Source organism: Ursus americanus, chromosome 2 (assembly GCF_024610735.1).
Source record: "Ursus americanus isolate L20-20 chromosome 2, mUrsAme1.1.p, whole genome shotgun sequence".
NCBI lineage: Eukaryota > Metazoa > Chordata > Mammalia > Carnivora > Ursidae > Ursus > Ursus americanus.
Window position 1 is genome coordinate 9,413,103 of NC_142128.1, and position 14,088 is coordinate 9,427,190.

Below are 14,088 nucleotides of genomic sequence, written 5' to 3' on the forward strand. Positions count from 1 at the left end.
GGGCAGGAGTTCCAGAAGGGCTGGGCCAGGCAGGTGCAGGCTGCAAGTCCCCCTTGTGGTCCCAGTCCGGTGCTGACTGGAGCTGGGACAGTGTGGAGCTGGCCTGGCATCTCCCTCCTCGTCAAGTCTCAGTGCTAGTAAGGCCTTCCTTGCAGCCCGGCCAGTTTCCCAAGAGAACAAGGGAGAAGTGGGTGGCGTTTATATGACCCAGACTCGAAGTTACAGAACATCCTTTCTACTGTCCTATATGGGTTGAGGCAGTCACAGGGGTCCCTGGATTCAAGGGGATGGGACAGGGACCACACCAGCCAAGGTGGAATATTGGAGTCACGTAAAGGCAGCAGGTCGAACCGGAGGGGCAGCCAGTGCTGGACATACAGTCTGCCGGTCTGCCCTCTGGCCCCACAGTTCGTTCCCCTCCCTCCCTCCCTCCCTCCCTCCCTCCCAAGGAGTACACTCCCGCCTCCCCCAGACCCCCAGATCCTTGGATGCCACCTTGCAGGTAGAGAGGAGGGGCTGCTGAAGAAGGGCAGGGCGGCCGTTCCAGTCAGAGGGTCAGCTGTAGACAGAACAGCTTGAGGCCCAGCACAGTTTGGGGTTCCTGAGGAATGCACCGCAGATCCACGTCAGTGTGAGGAACAGGCAGGTGGAGAGGGAGGGTGACCGGGCAGCTGTGTGAGACCGTCCCACTCAGAATGGAAGACAGTGAGAGCCAGCTGAGGATGGTGGTCCCCAGGACAGTCAAGAGTGGTGGGGACTCTCTGAAGACGGGCAGGAGGGGTGGGGGGGTCAACACCTAGGGAGATGTGGGGCCCGTGGGAAGGACCTGGGCAATCAGAAGAAGTGTAGGAGCCCAGGGAGGCAGAGTGAGGCCATGTGCGCTCTGGACTGCAGGCTCCAGGAGGAGGACAGATGTGTGTGTCTCCTCGTGTCCTGCGTCCTGCCCAGCATCTAGCCCAGAACAGGTGCTCAATCAGGACCCCTTGCGTGAGGGACAGAATGAACCAGAACCTAGATCAGGTGGAGTAGCGTACAAGGAGGGCTGATCCTGAGTCAGGAGAGAGGCTGGCCCTTGCTCTTTTGAAGCTGGAGGAACAGAAGGACCACCGGCACATTCAAAACGGGGAAGGGAGTGGGGGCAGGGTGCTGAGGGAGTTCCGGTGATGTAAGGGGGAAGGCACGCACCAGGGTGGTGGCGTGGGAGCCGGGCACCCAGTTTGGGAGCGAAACAGTCGTTGATGGAAAGGGGAGCCCGTCGGGGCCAGTAGCAAGGACTGGGAAGGGGCACTAAGGCTGGAGAACATGATTAAAGGGAACTCCAGCTGTGAGTCCTTCTCCCGGGATGTTGACAGCTCGTCCCCTCAAAGACCCAGGCTCACCAGGTTTTGACAGCAGTGTGGTGGAAAGACAGGCAGCAAGAAGGGCGAGGGACACCGGAGCAGGTCTCCGTAAGGTCCAGACTGAGCGAGGAGGTTAAATGCGGCCAGAAGGGGGCGCTCGAGGAACTGGCTGGCTCTGAGACAGAGGAGCGGGGGTGCTGAGCCGAGGGTGGGAGGGGGCGGCCAGGGCAGAAGGGAGAGCCAGGAGATGTGCAGTGGAGGATTTCTGTCTTCAGAGCCTAAAATATTCTCCGTGGAATTGAGATCCCCTTGATTGGCCACCCACGTATGCCCGTCTGCACCTTCCCCTTTGCCCCGCATTCCATCCACTCCTGGCGGGTCACACTGGGGAAAAGATGATACGGATATTTGACAAGATTAATGATGCATAATAATGTCTCCTGGCTTTGGGGGCAGGGCGCGTGATGGAATGTTTTCCTACCTTCAGGTTTGTTTCATTATGTTTCCCTAAAGCCAGTATGAAAATGGGTTTGCCTCCCCGAGCTCACAATGGCAGCTTCGGGAAGTGGCCGAAGGACAGAGGGAAGCATGGGTGGGGATCAGAATGTACTGGGGATATGCAGATGCAGGACTGTCTGCGCCTCGTGGATGGTTGAGGGCCAGCTGCTGTCACACTGTGTCTCACTGCAGTGCCAGAGAGCATCTTTAGAAGAATGTCCCGGGACGTGAATTGTTAGGGCGGAGACCTGTCCTGACTCCCAGGGGTGGGATGCAGCCTTCACCTCTGATGATGGGTAGTAGATGTTCTCTGCTGTGAGCTGGTCAGGGGTCTGGGTGCACTGGCACATCCTCCCGCAAAGGGTGCGGGTGCTACCCGAGCAGAATCAAGCCTGCTGCTGCCCAAGCCGGCTTGCCTGATGTCAGCTTAGTTGAGGTGCTCTGTCCTGACTTCATTCCTCTGCCTCCCTTTCCAGAATCCCAGGTTCCCGGGCAACCTTCAGATGAGCGACCGGCAGCTGGATGAGGCTGGAGAGAGCGACGTTAACAACTTGTGAGTGGCCATCCTCATGCTGTGGACCCAACGGGGAAGAAAGCTCGATGTTGCCACTCTGGCTGGGGTCACACAGGGCCTGATGATGGCAAGGGCAGTAGCTGGGGTGGGGCCACTTAGTGCTGGTGCCTCATCCAGACCGGGTTCTGGGCATCACCCTCTGCCCTCCCCACCCAGCATGGCACCTGTCCTCCCCTCTGCCTCTGTCACTGTGGAATTCACCCTGCTTAATCTTCAAATGACCTTAAGGTCCACGTAGGTGGGGGCTAAGGCTTGAGTGTGTGTGGGTGGACGTGTTTCTGTGTGTGCACGCACATATGCACTGGGGACAGAGACAGCAACACAGCAGCGGGGGGAGGCGACAGGTAAAGCACTGGCCTCAGGCTCTGGAATATAAGCTCTCTCCTCTCGTGTCCAGTTTCCAGTTAACAGTGGAGATGTTTGACTACCTGGAGTGTGAACTTAACCTCTTCCAAACTGGTGAGTCTCTCCCTCCCATCTGGCCCAGGCTCTCATGGGAATTGCCTAATTCCAAGCTTTGTTCCTGGCTTGGACCAGCCGTCCTAGCCCCCTTCTCCCTACAAGGTTGTGTAGCACAGGCCAGGAAATGGGACTATCCGCACCCTATCTCTGCTCTCCTCGTCTCTGGTGCAGGGAGGGGCTGGAGCTCATGGGTATTTTCAGAGTCGGTGATTTCATTCTGAGCAGAACGACCGTGCTCCCCAGCCTGCTGGCCTCTCTCTGGAAGCCCAGGCCTCCCAGAGCCCAAAGGCAGGTCTGACCTCTTTGATAACCTTCAGACTGTGGCCCCAGTGCTGGCTGGTGCTTTGTCTGCCACTCAGCTGGGCTGGCACTCAGGACGGATTCCTGCTCAGGAGGAGGGGCTGCCGTGTGCTGTTTGGTCGGCAGACAGGGTCGACCAGCTGGTCGAGTTGAGTTGTTGGCCAAGTCCATGTGAGAGGCCCACGGAGCCCCTTTCCACTGGCAAGGGGAGTTGGCCGCCCTTCCAGGCTCCCTTCGCTGAGCATTCTGGCGCCTCCCGGCTGTCAGCCCCTGACACTTCCCTGACAGGAGTCAGGAAGGGAAGAGTCCGTTCCTTCTCTTGTGGTCCACTCTTCCCCACATCTGCCAGCATGGCTCCCCCTTCTCTCCCGGGGAACAGAAGAGCCCGTTTTCTAAGATCCGGGATGTTCCATGACAAGTGTCCAGCTCCGTGAAAGAGTGGATTCCGAGCTGGGAGTATTTGTGCACAGGCTTGGCGACCTTCTCAGTGCTTGGACACGTGGGACTCGCTCCTGGGGCTCTGATTTTCTCAGGAAAAACAGCCTCTCTGTCCCCCTGAATTGCACCTTCCTTTGGTATGTTGGTGTGTGCAGCAGCTACTTAGAACTGGCCTATTAGTGGCCAGCGCTAGGCCAGGCCTGGGCCAGGGCGGCAAATGCCTTCGTACTTTGGCCAGTCAGTTCAGGCTGGATGTGTGAGAGGATCACCACAAACTGTTGGGAACCGTGGTTTGTAGGAGAAAAAAGAAGGTACTTAGCCTGCTAGCAACCTTCTTCTGCAAAAGTCAATAGAGAAGTAAAAATGAAACACAGACTAGAATCCCTGCCCTAAGGTGTTCCCAGCCAGGTAGGAGAAATGGTACAGATGCATTTTATTTTATTTTTTCATTTTTTTAAAGATTTATTTATTTATTGTAGAGTGAGAGTGAGCACAAGTGGGAGGGGCAGAGGAAGAGAGAGAATCTCAAGCAGACTCTTCACTCAGTGTGGAGCCCAACTTGGGGCTTGATCCTACAACCCATGAGATCACGACCTGAGCCGAAACCAAGAGGCGGATGCTTAACCGACTGAGCCACCCGGGCGCCCTTGCCTGGCAGTTTTCATATGGGTTGATCATTTCTATCATTACCACTGGATGCTGAGCTCCTCCCTGGAATCAGGAATCATGTCCTACTCGTCTTTGAGTTACTTCCCTCTGTTCTAGCCCAGTGCCTGGAATACAGCAAGAGCTCCCCAAAATTCAAGAATGCATGCTTCAGATAAACAGCAATGAGGAAAGGACAGGGGAACAGTGCTCATAAAACAGGGTCAATATCCAGCCCAACGCTGTGGGATTGTCGGAAGTGAATCAGCCACTTCGAGTTTTCTAGAGTGGAGATACCCCAAGTCTTGGCACAAACCCCAACATGGTTAAATGGTGGTGGCTTCCTTGCCCCTGAGTGAGCAATGATTTGAAATCCAGAGCCCTCTACCACTCATCTCCCCCGCTCCCTTTCCCGTCCCCAGTTCCCTACTGCGTGCTGCAAAAACCAAGGGAACTGGCATTGGAAGAAGTCTCTCCAGCTTCTGAGTCCTAGTCTGTGACCCTGCAAGGTGCCAGCCAGTATCCTCAGGTGTCCCTGGATTTCAACTGTGGGAAATGTGAGCCAGTTACAGTTAACATTGATTTCCAGCACTTGCAACAGTTCTCCAGTTGTGGTCCCTGGGCCAGCAGCATCAGCATCTCCTGAGAACTTGTTAGAAATGCAAAGCCCCAGGTGCCCCCCTAGACCTCCTGAATTTGAATCTCTGAAGGTGGGACCCAGCCATCTGTGTTTTAGCAGCGCCCCACCCCTCTCCCCCGCCAGGTCTACACTGTCCAATATGGTGGCCACTGTCCAATATGGTAGTGCCTATTTAAATTAATTTAAATTAATTATATCATAATTTTTTAAAAATTTTATTTATTTATTTGACACAGAGAGAGAGCACAAGCAGGGGGAGCAGCAGGCAGAGGGAGAGGGAGAAGCAGGCTCCCCGATGAGCAGGGAGCCCAATGCGGGGCTCGATCCCAGGACCCTGAGATCATGACCTGAGCCGAAGGCAAGCGCTTAACCGACTGAGCCACCCACGCAACCCGAAATAAATCATAACTAAATAACATTAAAAAGTCAGGTCCTCAGTTGCACTAGCCATATTTCAGGCACCTGTAGCCCCATGTGGCCACCATATTGAACGGTTCAGGGACACTTACGACATCACAGAATTCGGTTGCACAGTGCTACCGGCTGATTCCGCTTCATGAGAACCACTCAGCTAGAAAATAGAGCTTTCAACCCTAGCTGCCTGTTAGAATCACCTGGGGGGCTTTTGAAACGCACCTACGCCCCAACCCTACCCCAGACCAATTAAAACAGAATGGGAGGTAGGGGAGTTGCAGGCAAACATTAGATTTTAAATTTCCCCAGGGGATTCTAATGACTCTCAAAGCCAGCACCAAGATGCGCTGCAGTGCCCTGCACTTTACTCAACACTGTCCTCGAATACATGCAAGACCTTTGTGAGGTACGTGCTATTAGAACCCCCTGCGTTTTACAGAAACGCATCAGGAGGCACAGAGAGGTTGAGTAACTTGTCCACAGTCACACTGCTCTAGATATTACCGGATGCCAAGGGGCATTCCTGGAAAGCGGCGGGCGGGCTGGAGGGTGGAGCAGTCTGTGATTTCTTGCCAGAGGGGAGCCCAAGGAAGCGAGTAGCCTTGAGGATGGCCGCCTTGCTGTGACAGCTGCTTTTAATTTGTGTCAAAAAGAAAAGCTGCCTTTTAATTAGAACTGTTTGGGTTTTTTTTTTTTTTCCTTTTTTTTTCAGCTGCCAGAGTAAGCCAGTTAACAGGGATTAGTGCAGTCAGGGAAGGATGAACACAGCCACTCTGGGCTTTCCTCCGGGGCAGCCCCGCTCACAGATTTTTCTCGATGCTGGCCGTGGTGGAGTCTCCCAGGTGGTGGGTAGCCTCTGCAGGACGGAGTTCGGCTCTGGCCAGTGGTGTGCACACTGAGGGTCCACGGCCAGGCGTCTGGTTGCTTAGTTTAAGAACGAGGGGTACGGGGCGCCTGGGTGGCGCAGTCAGCTGAGCATCCAACTCTTGATTTCAAGTCCGGTTGTGATCTCAGGGTCATGGGATCGAGTCCCGTGTTGGGCTCAGCACTTTGCGTGGAGTCTACTTCAGATTCTCTCTCCCTTTCCCTCTGCCCCTCCTGCTTGGGTTCTCTCTCTCTCCCTAAAATTAAAAAAAACAAAAACAAAAACCAAGGGGTTGGGGGGGCAGAGGGTAATGTGGAGGGGTCCAGGGGTCCGTGGAGCAAGACACAGGGAGCAACATGCCCTGGGGCTCCTGCACATGTCCGCTTCTGGTGTCCCAAGACCCTGTGGCAAGCCCCCTAGGAAGCCAGGACTGCATTACTCCCTCCTTTGTGTTCTGATCGATGTGTGCTATTTTCCCCCATGTGATTGCCTTCAGGGGACTCACCCTGTTTGCTCCTGTGAGTACCTGCCCCGCGGGAGTGCTGTAAGGGCTAACTGCATCTGATGACGTAGCGTGTGCACAGAGCTTGGGTCCTAGGTGTGTGTCAGACCTCTGCTTTCTGCCCCTCTGAGAAGGTTGCCTGTAGTTTTCTATCCCCTACGGCCTGTGTCCCCTTAATTCCCTAGTGTTCAATTCCCTGGACATGTCCCGCTCGGTGTCCGTGACGACAGCCGGCCAGTGCCGCCTCGCGCCGCTGATCCAGGTCATATTGGACTGCAGCCATCTGTACGACTACACCGTCAAGCTCCTCTTCAAACTCCACTCCTGTGAGTACGATGGGCCGGATCTTCTCTGTGCGCTTCTGGCCTGAAGGAGGATTACAGCGAGAGGCTGTCCCTTCCGTGCCCTTTCTGCTCCTGCTCCCAAAGGCCCTAGAGCTCCTGACCCTCTTGAGAGTGAAAAGCAGGGCACAAGCCTTGGTCAAGGAAGCACCTGGCTCTCCATAGCGGTGTCCTGGGACAGCTCCCTCCCTCCACTTCTGGCTTCACCACGTCTCCGTCCACACACGTCATGTTTCCTAGGACCCACACGAATGATCCCAGACGCGGCCTGGACCCACAGGTGCAAGGACAGTGGTTTCCAAAGTGTTCATCCACGCAGTTTCTCTGTACACGTAGAATTTGGTGGGGAAATAGAAAACGTAAAACAGAACTGCTCGTACAGTGGTGGGCCAGCCCCTACCCAGCCATGGATCCTGGCATGCCTTTGCAGATTCTATTTTGGAAACGACTGGTCTTGTGGAGTTCTTATACTTTTGTGTGCTCCTTGTTTAAGACAATGCGTGTGGGTCCTGCTCCTGTAGGTCTGGTAGGTTCGGGGTGTGCATGGTGAAACCATACCCCAGGTGAGGCTGACGTGGGTGGTTTCTGGGCCACACGAAGAGGCGTCCCCATGAGGGATATACACGTGCAGAATATGTGGATGATGGAGAACCAACAAAAATCAAGTCCTGAGTGGATACTAGCAAGGTGTTACAGCCCTGGCAAAGGGCAAAGTGCCAGGATGTGTTTTGGAAGACGGGACAAGGGATACTCTAGTACTGTGGTCTCTGACAAGAAGTGGGTCTAGTTATTTCAGGGGGACGGGAAGCAGCATCACTCAAGTTAATCCAGGAGCATCTCATGGAAGGGAGGTCGGAATCGGAGTTTAGACGTTCAGAGGGCTTTGGAGCAAGTGAGCACACCCAGAGGGGCAGAGGGTGGACTGAATCCCGAGGCAAGAAAGGCAGTTGCCCTACACAATATGTATGTCTCTAAAAATAAAGATTTCATTTTAGAATAGTTTTAGATCTACAGAAAAGTTGTAAAGATGGTTCAGAAAGTGCCCCGTACCCTGAACCCAGTTTCTTTTATTGTTAATATCTTACGTTAATATGGTACATTTGTCACAGTGAATGGACCAATGTTGATATGTTATTATCAACTGAAGTCCATACTTGATTCAGATTTCCATGGTTTTTATCTAACATCCCATCTAGGCCACCATATTACATTGAGTCATTGTGTCTCCTTAGCCTCCTCTTGGCTGTCCCAGTTTCTCGGACTTTCTCTGTGTTGACAACTTTGACAGTTTTGAGATTTGGTCGCACGCTTGTAGAATGTCCCCAGATTTAAGTCTGCCTGATGTTTTTCTCATGACTGGACTGCGGTTAAGGGTTCTGGGGAGAGAGGCCACTGAGGTAAAGTGCCATTGTCATCCACTGTATACTGGGTGTTTTGAATTATCGTATAATATACACATACTCTCTCTTTGTACCAAGTATAAACTTCAAAAATTCCTAAAATGTGCATTAAGGAGTAAACCAAGAAATAAGGGGATCACTGAGTTGTGATTTATAGTTGAAGTACGCAGTGTCACACATTCTGGGAGGAGAAGGGACCTCAGAGAACCCGCCCTATAGGGGGAGGAGGCTGGTCTAAGAGGCTGCTGCTTGTCCAGCATCTTGCCGTTGGCTGTGACCAAGTGAGCACCGGACCGGGAGCCTGAGTGTTGTTCTATAATCTTTGCCTTCTGGCAGGGATTCTCTCAGGCAGGTTCTATGGATCCCTCGCAGGCTAACGTCTGCACTGGACCTACCCATTGCACGTACCTCTGGGAGACCCACACCTCCGCCAGCTGCTGGGGGTCCGTCCTCATGCTTGGTCAGGTCACCACGGCGTCTTCCGTGGTCAGGGACACAACTTCCAGCCCACTGCGCCCAGAATGGCTCACGCTGCAGGAACAAACAGAAGGACAGATGTGGAGGATAAGCGCCCTTAGACTCATTGCTGGCCCTTCTGGGCCCCCTTGGTTACCAGACCCCGTCCCTGGGGCGGCTCTAGGCCACAAGCCCGAGGGTGGTTGGTCCTCTTCCTCCCAGAGCCCCACTGTGGCTCGCCTGGTCCTCCTGTGGTCCTCCTCTTCCCTCTCACCCTTTTCCCAATTTCTTCCAGGTCTCCCAGCCGACACCCTGCAAGGCCACCGGGACCGTTTCATGGAGCAGTTCACGAAGTAAGTGGCTTAAGGGAGAGAAACAAATGCTATAAACTCAATTAGTCCACGCAAGAGCACCTGCTTTGAAATGATTGAGGAATGAGGGTATCAGCTTGGTAAAGCAGTGCGGTGAAGGAAAGTGACGAGGACGGCAGCAAACCTACCCCTGGTTGGCGAAGCTGTTAGTTCTCTAACAAAACCCACATGAGCGTGTCGAAGAAGGCGATACCATGCATTCATTTATCACCTGCTGTATATGCCCAGGGCTTCATCCTCTCTTTCTGCTCCCTGTGTTTTCAGACCACATAAGGTCTTATACCATGTGCATGAAAAGCAACACCCAAATTTGTATCTCTAGCTGACTGAGACTTGCCTCTGAATTCCAGTCTCAGGCACCCACCTGTCTGTCTTCCATCTCAAACCGAGCTCTAGGTTTTCCTCCCCAAACTTTTTCTCCCCAGGTGCCTGAGTGGCACAGTTGACTGAGCGTCTGACTCTTGGTTTCAGCTTGGGTTGTGATAGCAGGGTCATGGGATCAAGCCCCACGCTGGGCTCCGTGCTTGGCATGCAATCTATTTGAGATTCTCTGTCCCTCTCCCCATTCTGCTTGTGCTCTCTCTCTCTCTCTCCCTCTCTCTAAAAATAAATAAACAAAAAGCCCCAAATTTTTCCTCCCCAGCCCTTTTTATCTCAGTAAACACTACCACATCTGTTTAGGCCAGAGGTCTGGAACTCACCATTGTCCTCATCCCCCATGTCCAGTCCACTGGCAGATGCTCTGCATGTATACCTTGGCACCAATCATAGCTCCAATCTTTTGGGGCACCATTGTTGTGTGCCTGGACCCTCCAGTATGGCAGGTGCCCTGGGCTTCCACTCCTACCCCCTGAAATCCTGTCGCCCTACCCCAGCAGTTAGAACAACCTCGTAAAGACATCATTCCCTTGCTCAGGGCCTTTTTAGCGGCTTCTGATTACACTGAGAATAAAATCCAATCTCTTCTCCATGGTCTACGAGGCCCTGCTTGCCATCTCTGACCTCATCTTTAAGGCTTATGGTGTTTCCACCGCATGGGGTTCTTTTCCAGTTCCCAGAACGCTCCTGGCTCATTTCTCCATCAGGGCCTTCATGCTTGCTGTTCCCTCTCCTTGGGAGGCTCTTCTCCCAGCCTGGCCGGCTCTGGGACATCTTTGGTCACCTCCTCACAAAGACATCTCTGGCCTTAAATCTTAAATCTCTTATTTGAGTCAGGTCTTCTTCCTCTCCTGTTCCTCCAACCCCAGCCCCGCCCCCATACTCTCCAGCCCAGCACCTAATTTATTTCTTTCGTGGTTCTTAGCACAGCTTTATTTCTGCTTGACTCTCCATTATTACGTCCCTAGCCCCTGATATGTAGTAGCCAATTACGCATAAATATTTGGATAAATTAGTAAGGTAGTAAGCCAGCTGTCTTGTCTAGAAGAGGAAGAGCTTGTCTGACTGAAGGGTAAATTATTCTGTGCATTTGGGAAAGAGAATCGCTGGCGAGGGGAGAAGTACAATTTATTGTTCGTTACGTGTGCCCAAGGAAGAGGGGAAGGAATGGCGTGAAAGAGAAAACCCAGGTGATGAGAAGGGCACTGGGGCTCAGCACGCTATCTTTGACCCTCTTGTTTTGCCTGTTAATTTCTTCGGCCTTGACAACAGAGAAGAATCATAGCTGCCAAATCCCGAGCTCAGGCTTCTCTTGCTAGTTCCCGGGCAGCAGTCAGAGGCCAAGTTCAGGGTTGTGCTAACCTCCCGGTTTCTCTTTTCCATTTGAAAAGCCTTATATGTTTATTCTATAATAAATGACTTATTAAATCCTAGGAGACAGGCCCTGGGGCTGATTTCCTGGAATGGTAAATTCCAGTAGCTTATGAAAGCAATGCAGCCTATTACTGTTGGCTCCAGCCCAGAAGGAGGGGGATGTGTGGTCAGGTGATCTTATTTCCTTTCATTTTTTCCTAGCCTATAAAAGCCTCGTCTGTGCAGACCTGGCGGCTCCCTGAGGCCTCCGTGTCCCCGAATTCAGGGAAAGCACCAAGGGCCTCACTGAGGCAGTCCCAACCTTGGGGTCAGAAGGGCTGGCATGAGACCGCAGGGGTTTAGTTTATTGGGCTGAGCTGGGGGAGATCGTGTGCTGCAGGGAGAGGGCACAGAGACCCACGACCCTCTTTCCTCTCAGGAAATCCGTCTGGTGCTCTCTGCTTCCTCAGCCTTCCATGTTCCGATTCAAAATGGACATCTGAAGATGAGGAAAGAATCTGGTCTCTTCATTCCCATACCCATCCAAGATTGGGACACAGTATAAATAGATTGCTTTTCTGCAATGAGGTCTTGATGAGTTAATTCCTCTGTGCGTGGTACTGTGGTGAACCCAGCTCAGCAGGGCCCAGTCTCTGCCCTCTAGAAGCTTCTAGTCTAACTGGGGAGATAACACAGAGCCCCACAACAAAGGGATCTCCCTTAGTAATGTTCCCTTCTCCATTCCTATGGTTAGGTGGTGTATCCTCAGAGAGAGTAAATTTATTTTCATGTTATTCTGAGCCAGATGGTCCTGGGAAGACAGCCACCAGAATAGATTCCACAGTGATGCAGAAATTTGTTCTAGGGTGATCCACTCTTCCAGAGGATTCTGTCCTTTGAATCCCTCTTTCCTCACCACAGCCTAAGTGGGGACAGGCTACAGATAACCTCCCCTGCAGCGTCACAATTGAAACCCAGTGTCATGAAGGTCGTCTCCTTGACAGCCCACACCTTTGGGCTGGGTGGACAGCAGGACAGCTGGGGGGTCTGCGCTGTCCCCGACCCGGGGCCGGGAAGGCACCCAGCACCCCTCAGGCCCTTCTCCACCCCCAGGTTGAAAGATCTATTCTACCGCTCCAGCAACCTCCAGTATTTCAAGCGGCTCATTCAGATCCCTCAGCTGCCAGAGGTAAGCACTCCCAGCCCCACCATAGGAGCTGCGGGTCCTGGGCGCTCTCAGATCTCAGAGACGGGCAGGCCTGGTGGGTGACACGGTTTGGGGGTGTGTCTTCCGTCTTCAGAACCCACCCAACTTCCTGCGAGCCTCTGCGCTGTCGGAACACATCAGCCCTGTGGTGGTCATCCCAGCCGAAGCCTCGTCCCCGGACAGCGAGCCCGTCTTGGAGAAGGATGACCTTGTGGACATGGATGCCTCCCAGCAGGTGAGGAGCACCCGACTGGAACCCGAGGGTTAGGCTTAGGGTGACAGTAGGTGGCGAGCCCCACATGCAGCCCTTCACGCTGCCCCATACGCACAGGGGAAAGGACGGGAGGCAATCTGACCAAGTCCCTTTGGCTGTCACCAAGCTCGACCACGTTGTAACACAAGCGCTAACCTAGACCGAGGCCCCTGCCCTGCGGTCCCTAGGAGCGGCCACAGATGGACTTGAACCCAGTTGAAAAGGGTCCCTTTTCTTACGTCTCAGTCCTCTGACCCCCGCACAGAAGTCTCTGGATCTCTGGGGCGCCTGGGTGGCACAGCGGTTAAGCGTCTGCCTTCGGCTCAGGGCATGATCCTGGCGTTATGGGATCGAGCCCCACATCAGGCTCCTCTGCTATGAGCCTGCTTCTTCCTCTCTCACTCCCCCTGCTTGTGTTCCCTCTCTCGCTGGCTGTCTCTCTCTCTGTCAAATAAATAAATAAAATCTTTAAAAAAAAAAAAAAAGAAGTCTCTGGATCTCTAACTTTGTCCTCACTCCTTTTTGGTCACCGCAGAATTTATTCGACAACAAGTTTGATGACATCTTTGGCAGCTCGTTCAGCAGCGACCCTTTCAATTTCAACAGTCAGAACGGCGTGAACAAGGATGAGAAGTGAGTCCACGCTGGGCGCAGGCAGGTGGTACAGAAACTCCGTGAGGCCGGGGTCCGGCTGGCCACCCCCAACCAGGGCGGGTTGCTTAGTGACACTTGGGCCCCGCAGAGAAGTGTCTCGACCCTCAGATATCGGCCCCTGGAATCCCAGAGGGAGATCAGATGAGGCTAAAATACCCCATGGGTGTTAGATTCAGATCCCATAACATGGAGAGGGTCTTAGCGTATAATTCGTGAAATTTCAAAGAACTTTCCCCAAATTAACACCAGCTTTTAACTTCCTCCCCTGATCTCCCAGCTCGCATTTAGAAGGAAAGGGATGGAAGCCCAGTGGAAGCAAACTTGTTCTCCTTCTGTTCCCAGGGATCACCTAATTGGTCAACTGTACAGAGACGTCAGTGAGCTAAAGGCACAACTGGAGAACATGAAGACTGAGGTATGAGTCAGGCTCTGATCTGGTTCTGGGCTTGGCCGTGACATGACATGTTCATATTAAATTTGCTTCGCAGAGACACTTGTCAGACCACATTTGGGGGGTGCAGGGCGCTCATTAGTAGAAATGTGAAAGCCAGAAGGACCTGGTCCTCCCGTGGTCTTGGTGGCACTGCATTTCCATCATTCCTGCCTTGAGAACGGCTTCTAAGCCAAGACCCGTGTCCCTGTGGTTCTTAGAGAGAACCGTGATCGCCAGCTGGCTACGAAGCCAATGGTGAGAAGACCTGTTCTCCTCCCATGGCGATCGGAAGGTTTGATTTGTAACTCTCATGGCTGTGTGCAGTGTCTGGGGTGGCAAATAGGCCTGCCCCTCAGGCCCACCCCTGGCTGGAGGCTTCACTCCGGAGACAGGCGAACATCGCCTCCTCCCTCGTGCCAGCTCGTCCAGGACTGCTCCCAGGCCACTCTAAGAGGACTAGAGTCCCCCTGCCATCACCCTGTTGTTGGCCGGGTGGCCTCTGATGACCAGAAGCCTCAACTCTCACGAGGCATCAGGAGTGGGCTTGTTAGACAAACACGGAAA

General features: G+C 53.3%; 1 protein-coding gene across 2 annotated transcripts in view; it reads left to right on the forward strand.

Annotated features, from left to right (window-relative positions):
* The window catches only part of HIP1 (huntingtin interacting protein 1), a 143,844-nt gene that overhangs the window by 109,937 nt on the left and 19,819 nt on the right, over positions 1–14,088 (forward strand). For both annotated transcript variants that reach the window (XM_045786219.2, XM_045786220.2), the window contains exons 6-13: positions 2,315–2,391; positions 2,810–2,871; positions 6,864–7,004; positions 9,171–9,228; positions 12,091–12,166; positions 12,279–12,419; positions 12,973–13,070; positions 13,434–13,506. In XM_045786219.2, coding sequence (XP_045642175.2) covers positions 2,315–2,391; positions 2,810–2,871; positions 6,864–7,004; positions 9,171–9,228; positions 12,091–12,166; positions 12,279–12,419; positions 12,973–13,070; positions 13,434–13,506 — 726 coding nt within the window. The remainder of the gene's footprint in view (positions 1–2,314; positions 2,392–2,809; positions 2,872–6,863; positions 7,005–9,170; positions 9,229–12,090; positions 12,167–12,278; positions 12,420–12,972; positions 13,071–13,433; positions 13,507–14,088) is intronic.